At 48.3% G+C, this 15,179-nt stretch overlaps 1 protein-coding gene across 8 annotated transcripts; it reads left to right on the top strand.

Moving 5' to 3' along the window:
• Positions 1 to 531: 531 nt before the first annotated feature.
• On the top strand, positions 532 to 14,539 carry CHST6 (carbohydrate sulfotransferase 6). 8 transcript variants are annotated; one of them, XR_004900066.1, is made up of 4 exons: positions 532 to 1,653; positions 1,797 to 2,002; positions 8,094 to 8,168; positions 8,290 to 8,328. XR_004900066.1 is itself a non-coding variant. In XM_028502063.2 (4 exons), the coding sequence occupies exon 4, from the start codon at positions 8,988 to 8,990 to the stop codon at positions 10,173 to 10,175; it is 1,188 nt and encodes a 395-aa protein (XP_028357864.1). In that variant the 5' UTR covers positions 532 to 1,653; positions 1,797 to 2,002; positions 8,094 to 8,168; positions 8,973 to 8,987; the 3' UTR covers positions 10,176 to 14,539. The 8 variants fall into 8 exon arrangements, 7 of the variants coding, with proteins under 7 accessions (XP_028357864.1, XP_035868120.1, XP_035868124.1 ...); XM_028502063.2 differs by lacking the exon at positions 8,290 to 8,328 and adding an exon at positions 8,973 to 14,539; XM_036012227.1 differs by lacking the exon at positions 8,290 to 8,328 and adding an exon at positions 8,973 to 14,539 and having other exon boundaries at positions 532 to 1,675.
• The last annotated feature ends 640 nt before the right edge of the window (positions 14,540 to 15,179 follow it).

Raw genomic sequence — 15,179 nt, 5'->3', positions numbered from 1 at the left:
GGAAAGAATGGGAGGGCAGAGGTGGCACACATTTCTCCGAGTTACTCACCAGCAGCCTCGCTTTGCCAGGGCTCTGCCCGAAGACCGTGGAGCTTTTGTTAGCTCTTTGGCAAAAGTCCCCTGGTCCAGCCCCAGGTACATGTGAGTTTTCGGTGGAATCCACATGGCATGTGGAAACCACAGGCTGGAAAATTACAAGTGTGTCTGGCGAATGTCATTTTGTTTACAGATCAGATGTTGGTAGCCTCTGAACCTGAATCACACAGCGTAGTTGAAAGAAAAGGTGAGAAATATACTGGATTTTATCAACTGAGCTGTAATGAATAGCTAAGTCAGAGTTTGAGACAACTACCCAATGTTTGGAGGGGGCAGTTCTAGTTTTGCCAAATGATGATCCAGTTTCTGTTTGAATCAGATGAAGCCCTCAGAGCCCCGCTTAGGTCCTATCGTGTAAGGTTAATAAAGCAGTTGTATACCTTCCCCTTTTCTATAATTACACATTTCCCCTTTAAAAGCACGAACATATCTTTCATGTCCGTGCTTTTAAAAAGAAGTTTCTTTCTGACCAGAGAAGTTCTAAATGCCTATTGGAGGAAATGTGTAATTATAGAAAACTAAAGAAAATAAGTTGTCTGTAACTTTGCTACCCAGAAGTTAACCACTGTTGGCATTCTGGCACATATTTTTCTCATCTTCTGCATTCTTTTTTTTTTTTTTTTTTTTGGTTGTCATATAAAAAAACACTTCTGTGAACCCTGTATGTAAATCCTTGTTGCTGGTTTATTTCCTTAAGATAGATCCTAGAAAGGAATTACTAATCCAAAAGCTTATGAAGTTCTTAAGGATTTTAACTCATCTTGCCAAGCCACATTCTGGAAAGAATGCACTAATCTATACTCCAGCAGCAGAGACCTCATTTAGAACCCACCGCAGATTACCAGAGGTCAGAATTGTCTGTCATTTTCAGATGCCTGGAGTCTGCTCTGTTATCTGTAGAGGGTGGAGGGGAAATCTCCTTTATTTATTGAAACGCATCCTGTATTTATCTGGACTTGCTGCTCTCTGGGCTAGAGCAGCGAGGGGATGAGAGGAGAGGGGCAGACAGCTCTGCCTGGCATCAAGGAGCCTTGGACTTGGCGTAAGGCTGAGGCCGGGGGCTTGGGTAGCCCGTTTGGATTGGATTCCAAGTCACCTCGCTGAGAGGATGCCTCTGAGAGCGAGGAGGAGCACGATTAAGATTTATTTTCCTTCGCAAGTTTTTTGAAGGGAGCCTGCCTTCTCGGGACCGGAGAAGGAGACCAGTACTTTAGTCGATTAGTGAGATGAGAGGGGGCTGCCGTCGCCCTTTGACATCCTCGTCCAAACAGTGCGCCTCCTGCAGCCCCCTTAAGCCCACCTGTGCCCCCTCTTATCCGGGACCCTCTTACGCCCGCCCCTGGGCAGCCGCCCCTCCCCCGAGGCGTGGCCCCTCGGTCAGTGGTGGGCAGGGTAGCTGGACCCTGGGGCCAACCGGCTTCTTTCTTCCTTCCCTCCCATCCTGGCTCCCGCCCGCCGGCTCCGGGACCACAGCCACGTCTGAAAGCTCTTCATTGTGTGCGCTCCGCTCCGGGCGGGCAGCGCGGAACAGCGCGCGGGCCGCTGGCGGCCGCACAGGTAGCGCAGGGCCGCGGGGCTGGTACGGATGGGGACCCAGGGTTAGGGGGAATCTGGTCCTTGAAGCCCCAGGACTGCCCCCACCGCAGCATCCCATTCTTACGACGCCTCTTTTTTTCCGGGGACTCCTGCCTTGTTTCCAGGTTCCCTACGCCGTGGGTCTCCAGGTGCCTCCAATAAGTTGGTATCCGTAAAGCCTCATCCCTGCCATCTCCGGGTATCCCTTAGTAGCCTTGGGACCCTACGGAGCAAAGCAGCCCCTGCGGACTCCCAGTGAAGAGACGGCAGACTGTGGAGTGGAGCGTGGAAGAGACGACAAGCCTTTGCCGAGCCTCGGGAGCCGCGCCAGGTCAGCCAAGGACCCCAAGCTTAGGGATACGTTCGTTTCGTCCCCTCTCCGCGCGGATGCCCCCACCCTGGGCGGGCTTGGGGCTGGGCCAGTGGCACATTTTGGGGTTGGGGGTCGTTGGTCTTGCAGCTGGAGGTCGGGTTGTGGGGGAGGAGCTGAAGGTGGTGTTTCTTCTAAAAATGTGCAAAGGGCATCGCTGCCCCAAGCACTAGTTTAAAAGTGTCTTCCTGGGACTTCAGCGGCCCGCGAGATCACTACTGGGGATCTTTTATCTCTTGAAACTTGAGTTTCAAAGGGTATGGCTTTAATCTAGATAGCTCTTGAAGGGCTTTTTTCACGGAACTCTTGCGGAAAAGCAGCTTGGTGAGTGAATTTGGAACCAGATCCAGCTGATTTGAGCCTGCCCCCCCACCCCACCCCCGCCTGGACTAACAGAGACCTCTCTTGGCCTCGGCATAGGTGTCCAGCAAATGTTACCTCTCCTTTCTATTCCCTCTTGTACCGGAGGCATGCAGATGGGAAAACTGGGGCCTAACGAGCAGAAAGGGTTTGGATGCTCTGAAACCCTGAGCCAAGTGCCAGAGCTAATAAGAGTGTGCTGCCTATTAGCTAGATTGTTCCATTTACTCCCCTCCAACCAGTACGCTGCTCTGATAGCCTCTTTACACGGGAGTCTCCTGAAGCACAGAGAGCTTAGGGGTGACAGGCTCAAAGTCACACGCCTCACTGCTTGTAGAGGGAGGATTTGAACCCAGCCTGGCTTCAGAAGCCAAACTTCTGGCCTTTACTCACTGGTTTATGTTTTGAATGTACATGGTCTGCCCCTACTCGACTTGCCACCTGCTGTTGCTAGGGTGCTAGAGTCACCTGACCCTGATTAGGCTATTGTCCTTGAGTTTTCCTTATGAGATCCAAGGATTCCCTTGGATTCATAGAATATAGTTGTCACCCAGGGTTTCGAACATACTTGAACAAGTAGTTATAAGTGTACTATGTGCCAGGCATTGTTCTAAGCTCGCTCTCTCTCTCTCTCTCTATATATATATATTCATTTGATCATCAAATCAAACCCATGCATTGGGTTATACAGGAGTGGGCCAAAGGTTTACAGTTTTGAGTATGTGAAACACAGTTTATTCTTGTATTATTATTTATTTAGTATATCATTTATTTCTATTATGTAAACCTACTCTTGTCCATACCTGTATTATTTTCCCAATCTTTTTTTAAATATTTCATTTATTTTTTTTAGAGACAGGGAAAAAGAGAGGGAGAGAAAACATCAGTGTGTGAGAGATACATCCATCAGTTGTCTTTCACATGCCCCCAATTAGGGACCTGCCCCGCAACCCAGGCATGTGCCTTGCCTGGGAATTGAACCAGTGACCTTTCTGTTCACAGGCAGGCACTCAATCCATTGAGCCACACCAGCCAGGGCAGTATTCTCCATCTTCTAGATTAGGGGGGAAAGGCACAGAGAGATTAAGTAACCTACCCAAGATCTCACAATAAATTATCAAGTGGAGTTCACACTATTAGCCACTGTGCTACCCTGTATTCCCGTTAATGAGACTGACTGGGCTCTGCTTCTAGTCTAGTAAGGGGAGATAGGTACAGAAATGCATGAACAAGAGAATTCTGGGTAATGATAATAGCATTAACAATGATTTCACAATATCACCTAATACTCTGTTCATATTACTATTCCTCTGATTACCTTAAAGATATCTTCTTGCAGTTGGTTTGTTTGGATCAGAAGTCATACAAGTTCCACCACTTGTTATGTGTTTTGAGTTGATTTCTTCTAAAACAATCCCTTTTTTTATGTCATCGAAGTGTAAAATTGATTTACTTTTTAAAAATCGATCAATCAAAATAAAAGGTTACAAAAATAAACCAGAGAACATTCCGGATTATCTCTGTAACAGAAGGGCTCAGTCAACACCGGGGGGAGCACAGGGGAACACAGGGCACTCACTCGGTGCCTCTGTCCTGTGCGTGCGTTACTACAGTGCAGAGGTGGAAGCCCCAGACTGGAGGGCCCTCCAGCTGGCAGGTTCTATGATTTAGACCAAACTAGGTGCTGTGCAAAGTGTACTTTGGGGACCCCCAAAACTCAGAGCTAGGGAAAGGGGTTTATGAGTTATCCTCTCAGAAGTGCCCCCAGGGTGCCTCTGAGCTGGGGGACTGGAAGCTCTTTTCCCAGACCAATTTGATTTCATTTCTCAATAGATTTTTGCAGGCAAACCTGCTTCCTCCAGCAGCACGGGGGCTGTGCGACTCCAGCCTCCCTGACTCGGGCCGATGCCATGCAGTTGCTAATAGGGCCAGCAGAGAGATGGCAGATGTGGCCAAGGCTTGGGCCCAGACACATGTTCTGCCCCTGAGTGAGCGTGTGTGTCACTGCGTAGGAGGTCATTCATCCCATGTGCCTGTTCTCCAGTCTACTGGGTACCATGTCAGCTGGGAGACAGATTTGCAGGCACCTCTCTCCCTGCAGTGAACGCTGGAGCAGGCAAGCTCCACCCATGCCTCCTTTAACCAACTGAAAAGAACTGATTTTAGGATTACCACAGTAATCAAAGTTTATTACAGACTGTCTGGAAAATACAGCAAAACATTAACAAGAAAAAACATTAATCTGGCCATGCCAAAATAACCACTAATATGCAGCAAAATAAAAGGTTACAAAAATAAACCAGAGAACATTCCAGATTATCTCTGTAACAAAAGGGCTCAGGCAACATCTGGGGGAACAAAGGGGAACGTGCTAACTGTGCCCTCACTGCCTCCGTACCGGGTGTGTGTGGAGACCGAGTATAGAATGCGTGTTTTTTATAACAGCTTTGTTGAGATATAATTCACATACCTTAAAGTGCACCCTTTTAAAGTATACAGTTCACTGGTTTGTGGTGTATTCAGTGTTGTGCGTTAAGCACCTCACGGTTCATCCACGTTGTAGCATGCATCCGTACGTCCTTCCTTTTTTATTGCCAGATAATATTCAGTTATATGGACACTCACATTTTTGTATCTATTCATCAATTGATGAACCTGTGAGATGTTTCCACGTTTGGCCATTATGAATAATGCTGTTATGACAGTTCATAAATAAGTTTTTGTGTAAGCATATGTTTTTAATACTCTTGGATGGGTATTTTGGAGTTGCTATATCACTTGGTAACTCCTTACACTTCTGAGGAACTGCCTTTTTTCCACAGCAACGGCACCAATCCCATTCCCATCAGCAGTATATGAGGTTCCAATTTCTCCCCGTTCTCACTAACACTTGTTACTCTCTCTCTTTTTCATTTTAGCCACCCTAGTAGATGGAAAGTGGGCTCCCCTTATAGCTTTGATTTGCATTTCTCTAATGACTAAAAACATTAAGCATCTTTTCATGAGCTTATAGGTTCTTTGCATATCTTTGGAGAAATGTCTCCTCAAATCTTTTGCCCATTTTCAAATCCAGTTTTCTTTTACCGTGGAGTTGTAACAGCATGTTATATATCCCGGGTGTCAGTCCTTCGCTCTAGATATGATTAGCAAATACTTTCTCCCATCTCTGGGTGTCCTTTGATATGCATGTCTTTATAACAGAGTGGTGTTAAACACAGTTGACACACTTGGTGTGTGTATTTGTGTGTATGTTTTGTTACTTGTGTTTTTTCACTTGATACTATATAGTTAAAAGTGCTAAACTTAGACTACTAGGGTTCACAGACTGACTAGGGTTCAGCTGTTGGGTGGGTCCTCTAGGCAAATTCCTTAATCTTTCTAAGCCTCCGTTTCTTCAGCCGTAAAATAGGGATGAGCAACAGGTCACTTGGCAGGGTTGTTCTGAAGGTTAAATGTGAGGATGGGTGGAAAAGGCTTGGCATATAGGAAGCCCTCAGTAGGTGGTATTTGCTGATGGTTCTTGTTCTCACCCCACCATAAACACTCATCTTCCTCTCTCTCTCTTTTCCTCCCTCTCTGCTTTCTTTTATTTTTCTTTTCTCTTTTCCTCCTCTCCCTTTTCTCTTTCTCTTCCCCTCCTTTTCAGCCTTCTCCCTAATGGATGCCCTGGGCTCCACTGGAGCTGTTTCCCCCCTGGGGGGTGACCCAGTGACCCCTGATACCCAGGGTCCACTGATTCCACATCCAAATCCATTTTCTCCGGCCTTTGGGATTCCGGAACAGGGCTGGCCTCCAGCTGATGCCGAACTGAGAGAAATCTAAGCCAGGAATTTGTACCTACTATTATATTTCACTCCCTTGGATTCTTTGCCAGGGCCGGGAGAGGCTGGTGACAGGACATGCTGCGGAGTTGAGGACACACAGAACTGAGCTACAAGTCAGTGCTGCCCAGCACTGCTCCTGGGCTCCAGCTCGGCCCCTGCCGTGGCAAACCATTCCCTGCGCTTACTTGGTTTTCCTGACTGCAAATCAGGTGGAATGATAGCTCCTTCCTAGATCTCTCAGGCCAAGAAATAGTCAGGGATATGTAGAGGGTATTGAAACTTTAAGATGCTCAGCAGAAAGAAATGCGGGATAAGTGGGAAATTATTCCCTTTGGATTTGGATCACAGAGCATCTGACTTCAATCAGCAAATATTTGTCATCGTTTATTCATCCAGTCTTTGGGACCTTCTCTGATATGACACTTACTATCTTAGTCAGGATTTTAAACATTTTATTGAAATAGACATACAGAAAAAAGTACAGATCATGTAAGGAGAGCCTGCTGACTTTTCACAAATTGAGCACACATGTAGTTAGCACCCTTGTCAAGAAACAGAGCATAGCCAGCCCTCCAGGAGCTCTGCCCCTGCTCCTTTGTACTGCTACCCCCCGGCCACCCCACCAGTGGGATCCACTGTCTAATCAGAACTCATGGTAGTAAGCAACAGAAAAAAAAATCAATTATTTTAAATAACAAGTGCAGGGCAGATGGGTGGCTTGCAGGTTTTCCAGGAGTGGGCATGGGGTCCCAGAGGCAGGGGCCATCTTCTGGAGCCAGCAGATGGCGGCTGTTGGGCGTCCTCCACCCTCTCCTGCAGCCTCCCGATAAGGGGAAGGAGCAGACAAGGGATCTGCTCACAGTCTAGTCCCTGGCTTCTCTCATTGGTGACATGGACAGAGAGGGTGTCATTAGGGAGCAAATGCTGTGAAAGCAAGGAGGCAACTTCCAGGCCTCTTCCTGCCAAAGCACCTCATCCTTGAGATTATCTCAGGAGCAAAGAGAAGAAAACTAGGGAAGCTTGGGGTGTGAGAGGCTCAGTGTTCCTTCCCGTAGCACAAACATGACATTTTAAAGATTCACCAAATGCCCTGACTGGTGTGGTTCACTTGGTTGGGCATCATCCCTCAAAGCAAAAGGACGCTGGTTCGATTCTCAGGACGCGGGCACTTGTCTGGGTTGTGGGTTCTGTACTCAATCAGCGTAGATGTGAAAGGCAACCAATTGATGTTTCTCTCTCACTTCAATGTTTCTTTCCCTTTTTCCCTCCCTTCCCTTCTCTCTAAGAATAAATAAATAAAATCTTTTTTTTTAAGATTCACTGAAAGAGTCAGGGGTGGTTGAGGGGCTAGGGGTGGGCCTGGGAAGTGCTGGGATTCCAAGCATAGGTGACCTCAGGGTGTGTCCTCTAGGTGACCTCCATGGTTCCTGCTCTCCAGACACAGCTCAACACTACAACAGTAACATGGGAAATAAGTATGATGCCTTAACAAGCCCTTTCCTCACCTGTGTCTATGCCAGCATTCCTCACAACAACTGTAAGAGGTTAAATGTTATCCCCAACTTACCAAGGAGGAAACTGAGCCTTGGAGAATTCAAGTCATTTGCCCCAGGTCTCACAGCTCCTGAGTGGCATGGTCGGAACTCGAAGGCAGTCCCCTCTCCTGCACTTAGCAGGAGAGACAGTCAGTTCAGTCATTTGGAAAAATGTATCCAGCATCTGCTCTGTGCCCAGTGGCAGCCAGGGGCAGGGCAGCTTTGCCCCTACCGCATGGAACTCCCTGTCAGTCTGGAAAGGCAAAGCCCTCCCAATGTGCAGCACTATCCCCTCCGTGGGACTCTAACCCAGCCTCCCTCCTGCTTTCTCAGGACCTGAGGGCCCTCCAGCATCTTCCATGGATTTGTGATTGAGGTGGGCAGCTATCCCAGCAGCCCTGGGCAGTGGTGAGTAGCCTCAGCAGGGAAAGGGCAAGCAGCCACCAGGGGTCTGACTCCGTTCTCACCTCCCAGCTTCTCTGGGTCTGTCCTACCTCTCCCTGAACTGGATTCTTCTGCAAACTCACAGGCTCTGGAAGGATGCCCACCCGTGAGTCCACGTCTCCTGATGGCAACAGTTGGTGTCCTTTGTCTTTTTTTTTTATTTATTTGTTTACTTTTAATAACAAAAGTTGTATCTACTTGTTTTAAAAAATGAAACAATGCAGAAGATCACTGTGTGGAATAATGCGAGTTATCAGTTAGAGGAGTTTAGCACATTTGCCCCACCCCCATGCTTATTACAATACTCCAGGACCAGTATTATCCCCTTTTTACAGATGAGTAAACTGAGTCACAGAGAGGTTAAGTGTTTGGTCCAAGATCACAGGCTAGGAAGCCTCAGAGCCAGGATTCAAACTGAGGGAACCAAATCATCCATCATGCTGTTTAGCTAAACAACCTAAAAGTGTTTCCCCAAAAGGAATTCTTAACCAAAAGGCAGGAGTTTTGTTTTTAAAATATTTCCTTCATCAGATAAGGAGGGAGAGAAGAAGGGAAGCAGGAGGAGAGGGAGAGGGAGAGAGAGGAGAGAGGGGAGACCACCTTTCCCGTAGCATTCTGCCACTGGCCTTTTGCTCTGCATAGACTAGATCACTGTAGGGCTTAAGGTCGCATCCCCAGGACTGCCCCCCACAATCACTGGGCAGGAGTTGGGGTGTGGAGTGGGTGAGCGGGCTGTGGTCCCTAACAGGTAAACTCCCCTCCCTGCAGGCTTCGGCCAGCAGCATGTGGCTGCCACGCATCTCCAGCACCGCAGTGACCGTGCTCTTGCTGGCGCAGACGGGCCTCCTGCTCTTCCTGGTCTCCCGGCCCAGGCTGACATCCCCAGCGAGTGGCGAGGAGCGAGTGCACGTGCTGGTGCTGTCCTCCTGGCGCTCAGGCTCGTCCTTTGTGGGCCAGCTCTTCAGCCAACACCCTGATGTCTTCTACCTAATGGAGCCTGCGTGGCACGTGTGGTCCGCCCTGTCACAGGGCAGCGCGCCGGCGCTGCACATGGCAGTGCGTGACCTGGTGCGTTCGGTCTTCCTGTGTGACATGGAGGTGTTTGACGCCTACCTGCCGTGGCGTCGCAACCTCTCCGACCTCTTTCAGTGGGCGGTGAGCCGCGCACTGTGCTCACCACCAGCCTGCAATGCCTTTCAGCGTGGAGCCATCAGCAGCGAGGCCGTGTGCAAGCCGCTGTGTGCACGGAGGCCCTTCAGCCTGGCCCAGGAAGCCTGCCGCTCCTACAGCCACGTAGTGCTCAAGGAGGTGCGCTTCTTCAACCTGCAGGTGCTCTACCCACTGCTAACCGACCCAGCGCTCAACCTGCACATTGTGCACCTCGTGCGGGACCCGCGGGCGGTGCTGCGCTCACGTGAGCAGACAGCCAAGGCACTGGCACGTGACAATGGCATCGTACTGGGCACCAATGGCACGTGGGTGGAGGCCGACCCGGGCCTACGTGTGGTGCGCGAGGTGTGCCGCAGCCACGTGCGCATCGCTGAGGCTGCCACCCACAAGCCACCGCCCTTCTTGCGTGGCCGCTACCGACTGGTGCGCTTCGAGGACCTGGCGCGAGCACCGCTGCCGGAGATCCGCGCACTCTATGCCTTCGCTGGCCTGAGCCTCACGCCGCAGTTGGAGGCCTGGATCCACAACATCACTCATGGGTCCGGGCCTGGCGCGCGCCGCGAGGCCTTCAAGACCACGTCCAGGGATGCACTCAATGTCTCCCAGGCCTGGCGCCATGCGCTGTCCTTCACCAAGATCCGCCGCGTGCAGGAGCTGTGTGCTGGCGCACTGCAATTGCTGGGCTACCGGCCTGTGTTTTCCGAGGATGAGCAGCGTGACCTCTCCCTGGACCTGGTGTTGCCGCGTGGCCCGAGCAGCTTCAGCTGGGCATCATCCACCAACAAGCACCCCGGGCCTTAGCAGTGGGCCCCAGCTGTGGAGGAAACTATGGTGTGGAGGGAACCGGGAAACACGGTGCACAGGCCAGTGCACAGGCCGTTACTGCAGTGGCCTGGAGTTCGGGCGTCCTCCCTTGCATTAGGATAGGGCCGCATCCCCCAAACTCCGTGTTTCCTTATTGCCATTGCTTGGTTTTCCTTCGAGCTCTCTTTCCCAGCCAAGTTCCCAATAGGCACATTCTTCATGGAAAGCAAAGCTCCTGCCCCCACTTCCTCTGGGCACTGGGAATAGTTCAGACGACTTGGCTTCTACTCAATCTCTTCCTTTCCTCTTATCTCTCTCCTCCCTCAGATGATGCATCACCCAGCAGCTGAGAAGGGTGTCTCCTCCCTGTTTGGGAGTGGAGGAGTACTGCAGTGGGCTGGGTCCCAAAGTCTGTACATCTATGTGCTCAGACACACCTCAGACTCCATTGTCCCCATGTCCCTGGCACCATACTCCAACAAAGCTGTTGACATTTACATCCACTTGTATCTTCAGCAAAAAATCAGACCAGATGCCTCTTATCTTGTGGTCTTCTCCCTAGTCTCTCTCTGCCCCATCTCCCAGGAGCCCACACCCCCCCATCACCTGCCCAGGTAAGGCAAACCTTTGATTTGTCCTGATAGGAAAGATCCTACATACAGAAATAAACATAATTAACCTGTGTGATACAGGTTAGAGTTTACAGCCTGTAAAGTTTGACAAGCAACATGCCAGAGTGAAGGGACTTGTCCAAGGCCACACAGTAAGAAGGAGAATGAAGGGAGGAGGAAGATTTTGCTAAATTAGGCTTGCAGGGACCTGTCTCCTGGACAAAGATGGGTCAGGTTTTCCTATCTTATTTGTCCTAGGGAAGAACAGTCAGCCATGGCTAGAACCACAAGTGTGCAATACAGAAAGTGGTCAGCTCTGGGTCCTGGGTAAGGAATCTGGAGTCTCCTAGATAAGTCTGGAGGGACGCAGAGAGGAGCAAAGGTGGAGGGAGAGAAGGCTGGGAAGGTCTGGGCGGCAAGCCAGGCAGAGCGTGTGGTGGAACAAGAGGTTGGCAGCAGGATCAGTGCTTGGAGGGCAGGTCACAGGGTGAGTGTAACTAGATCAGGTTTGCTGCGAGCACAGGAGGGGGGCGGGGGAAGGCTCTGTCTTCCTTTGGTCATTCCAGGCCAAAGCCCTAGAGGAGAGTGGAGTAGGATTCCTAACTGCAACTGTAACACCTAGCTCAGGCTGCAAAATCTTATTAAAGAGATGCTGGCTGTGTAGAGGGCTTAGTACTGAGCTTAAAAAATGACTAAAAGGAAAAAAAGCTCACAAAACCTTTAGGAAGCTCAAGGCAGCGGATTTGAGACCACACAAATGGAATATACCAAATTCCACTGAGCCAGAGAGTTGGTCTGGGGCCTGACAGTTGCCACCAGAACTACGGTACCAATTACCTCTGGAAATAAGGGAGCTGTCCTTACTGTTGCCATCAGCTGCCAGGAGGGGTTGTGGAGGGTGCTAGCTTCTGATTCTTAGATGTGACTTTAGATTGGTGGGACCTGGATTATGGACCCACATCTTCACTGCAAAGCAGGCAGGGCAAGGAGGGCATGGCATTTTCTGCTTATTTTCTTGCACAGATCGGTGATATATTGACCTTGAAGCTGAAGCTTCAGGACTCCTCATTGGAGGATCCATCAAGCCATAGGGGCTTCAGGCTCCATAAAACCTAGGTCTGCCCCTGCTCACAATATCATGGAGCAAGTATTTAAAAAAACCCAGATTTATTAATAGGAGCTCTGTGACATAGAAAGGCTAGGGTCACATAGCTTAATTTTGGGGGTAGGACTCAAACACATCTTTGACTTCAATACTTCTAACAAGTAAACCAAACTGGGCATGCAGCAAAGACCCCGCCACAGCCTTGAGAAGCTAGATCATTTCTCCCTGGTGATGACATAGATCCCTGGGTATTGGGGAGTGGTCCTGGCATTTGGCTGCAAATATCTCAAGGATCAGAATGTTGAGGGGTATGGTGGGTAAGTGCTGAGGCGTTGGGCCCCTGCCACTAGGCTCCTTTCCTTCCTGCATTCCTCCCTGTCCTCTGCCCTCTGCTGGCCCTGCCTGAACAGAGTACACTGGAGTGGAGGACCCAGCCTAGGGACATTCCCAGGCAACGGGGCATGTTTAGACAAAGGAGGGTGAGCAAGAGGTTCATGGTGCCAGAAGCCAAGAACGTGGAGACTGATCCCTAGTGAGGTCCAGGAGGAAGGCTTTAGGGTCAGGCTCAGACCCAGCCTGATTGTGGCATCTCACAAGTTGCATTTGCCTCTGCTAGGTCACGAATTGTATCAGTGACTATAATTATTGGCCTTTACTATAAAGTTCATCTACTCTCACCTGACTCCTGAGGACCCAGGATGAGGATGACTGGCTCCCAGACTGCTCCGTGCATATCAGGCACTCTGGGCAAGCTTCTGGGTGAGTTCCCTGGCCCTGGGGTGAAACTAGAGCGGGTTCGGGACAGACAGGCAGTACCCAGTTGAGTGCCCCAATGAGTCAGGCCCAGTACCAGGCTCTGGGGACATAGTGAGGGACAGAGCAGTCACAGCCCTTACTCTTGTGGGGAGTGCAGACCCTATGTAAATATCCCCATAGGTAAACATGCAACTTAAATGTTGGTTGTGCCCTAAGAAGAAACAATAAGAATGGGTAGACCTATTGTACTTTAGCATGGGGAGTCAGAAAGACCTTTGAAACATTTGGTTTAAATAAATGAAGGAGGAATAGGAGTTTACCAAGTACAGGATGAAGGAACAGAAACAGAGAAAGACAGGGATTGGTCCGTGGCTCAAGGAACCTTGGCTTGTTGGTCCCCTTGGAATCAAGTTTCCTTGACAAAACAAAAGACATACTCCTGAGAATCCAGGTTCTTGGGATGGGAGAAGCCCCCAGGAGATGCCTGAATTTGCCTGTCTATAGCAGTTCCTAAAAGAACTGCTGGATCAGAGCGTTTATGTTTGAAATGTGAAACTGTCCAATTACTCTGGAAATAGAGTACCAATTCCTACCTGGAATGGGGTCAAGAATGCCTTTGTCACCTTCTTACTGACAACTCCCACCCTTACCTATATAGGGTCAAATCAATCATTTTTATTCTCACCTAGCTGATGGAATATTACTCAGTGCTTTAAAAATGAGCTATCAAGACATAAAAAGAAATGGAGAAAACTGAAATGCTTATCTCTAAGTGGAAGAAGCCAATCTGGAGGATTCTAACTATATGACACTCTGGAGAAGGCAAAACTGTAGAGACAGTAAAAAGATTAGTGGTTACTAGTGTCTGGAAGGGGCAGGGAAGGGGTGAATAGATGGAACACAGAGGAATTTTTGACAGTGAAAATACTCTATTATAATAATAATAATGGATATATGTCATTATACATTTGTCCAAACCCATAGAACATACAGCACCAAAAGTGAACTCGAAGGTAAACTACAGACTTTGGGTGGTTGCGATGTGTCGGTGTAGGGCCATCCTTGGCAACAAATGTACTACTCCAGTGAGTGATGTTGATGATGGGGAAGCCTGTGAATGTGTGGGGGGAGGAGACATATGGGAAATCCCTGTGCCTCCCTTTCAATGTTGTAAACCTAAAACTGTCTTAAAAAAAATAAGTCAAAAAAAAAAAGAACTGGAGAAAAAAAAGCTTTGGTATCCTCAGGAGGGTGTAGGAGTGCTGCTAAAATGAGAGGGATGGCCAACTGCACAAGAGACTGAAGCAACTACTACAGACTAGACTCTGAGTTTTCCCAGGGTGGCAAGTCCTTCAGCTGATTCAGTATTTTCTCCCTTGAGGATAACGTTGGAGATCTTGGTTGGCCCTGCAATTCTGGCACTATTGTGATCATAGGCTTCAAGTCCTCCATACCCATTCATTCATTCAGTACACACTATGGGTTGAGCACCAACAAGTGCTAAGGGCAAAAGTAAGGAAGGATCATGGAGATTAGAGATGTGTATGTGTAGGGGTGTGAGTTGTAATTTCAACTCACTGACAGAAGAAACAGTACCTTCTTCACCCTGCCATTAAAAATTTGAGCTTCTTAACCACTTTGTCTATAGCTTAAAATCAATTCCCTTATCCTTTCTGAGGACACTCTTCTTTCTGTTCTAATCTGATGAGGTGTTCAGTAGGACTACTGCGCAGAAGTCCGTCTACACCTCCAGGTTAAATCTACCATTTCTTGTATTGCACATCTTTCTCTTTCTTGGTTGTCACTCTTTTGCTTCACTGGAATATATACTCAGCTCCCTTAGAAAGGGCACATGAAACACATTTTCTCTCTTTTTATAAGAAGTTTTTAAAAATGATTTTACTTATTTGCTTTTAGAGAGATGGGAAGGGAGGGAGAAACATCAGTGCTGGGGGAACTGGCCTGCAACCTGGACATGTGCCCTTCCAGGTAATCAAACCGATGACTTTTTGGTTCACAGGCAGGTGGTCAATCCACTGAGCCACACCAGCCAGGGCATTTGGTTTTCTTAAACATAGATTTCCTGAGTCCTGAAAGTCTAAATGTCTTTTTTTTTTAATCTCTCATTTCACAATTTGACTAGGGATAGAAGTCTAAATTCAAGATAATGTTTCCTAATGTGATACATGATTGATTGTTATATTACCTTAAAATAATTGGTTTCTCCACTTCTTGTACATTCTGCTAGTCTGGGACATGTACCAAAAGGCAGCATTGTTAAATATTTCATGACTTTTTAAATACTATTTTTGTTTTAGAAAAGATTCTTGATTCGATGCCAAATCTTAGTTGTAGTATTAGGAAAATGGTATTAAAAAACTTCCAGAGCAAAGGTTTTAAGAGGGAACTTTAATAAACAATCTTGCTAATGATCTTGAATTAAAAGGAAAATATTATGTATTTTCTACACAGTGCTTTTAAATTTAAAGTAAATTACTTAAGTTTTTAAAAATTCATTTCCCCTCCAAA

The sequence above is a fragment of the Phyllostomus discolor genome, chromosome 12 (genome assembly GCF_004126475.2).
Source record: "Phyllostomus discolor isolate MPI-MPIP mPhyDis1 chromosome 12, mPhyDis1.pri.v3, whole genome shotgun sequence".
In the NCBI taxonomy this organism is placed as follows: domain Eukaryota; kingdom Metazoa; phylum Chordata; class Mammalia; order Chiroptera; family Phyllostomidae; genus Phyllostomus; species Phyllostomus discolor.
Note: the sequence above shows the minus strand (reverse complement) of the source record. Positions and strands in the feature narration are given on the sequence as shown.

Excerpts from the sequence above, each read along its gene's own strand:
- CHST6 (XM_036012231.1), top strand. The coding sequence starts at position 8,988 with ATGTGGCTGCCACGCATCTCCAGCACCGCAGTGACCGTGCTCTTGCTG.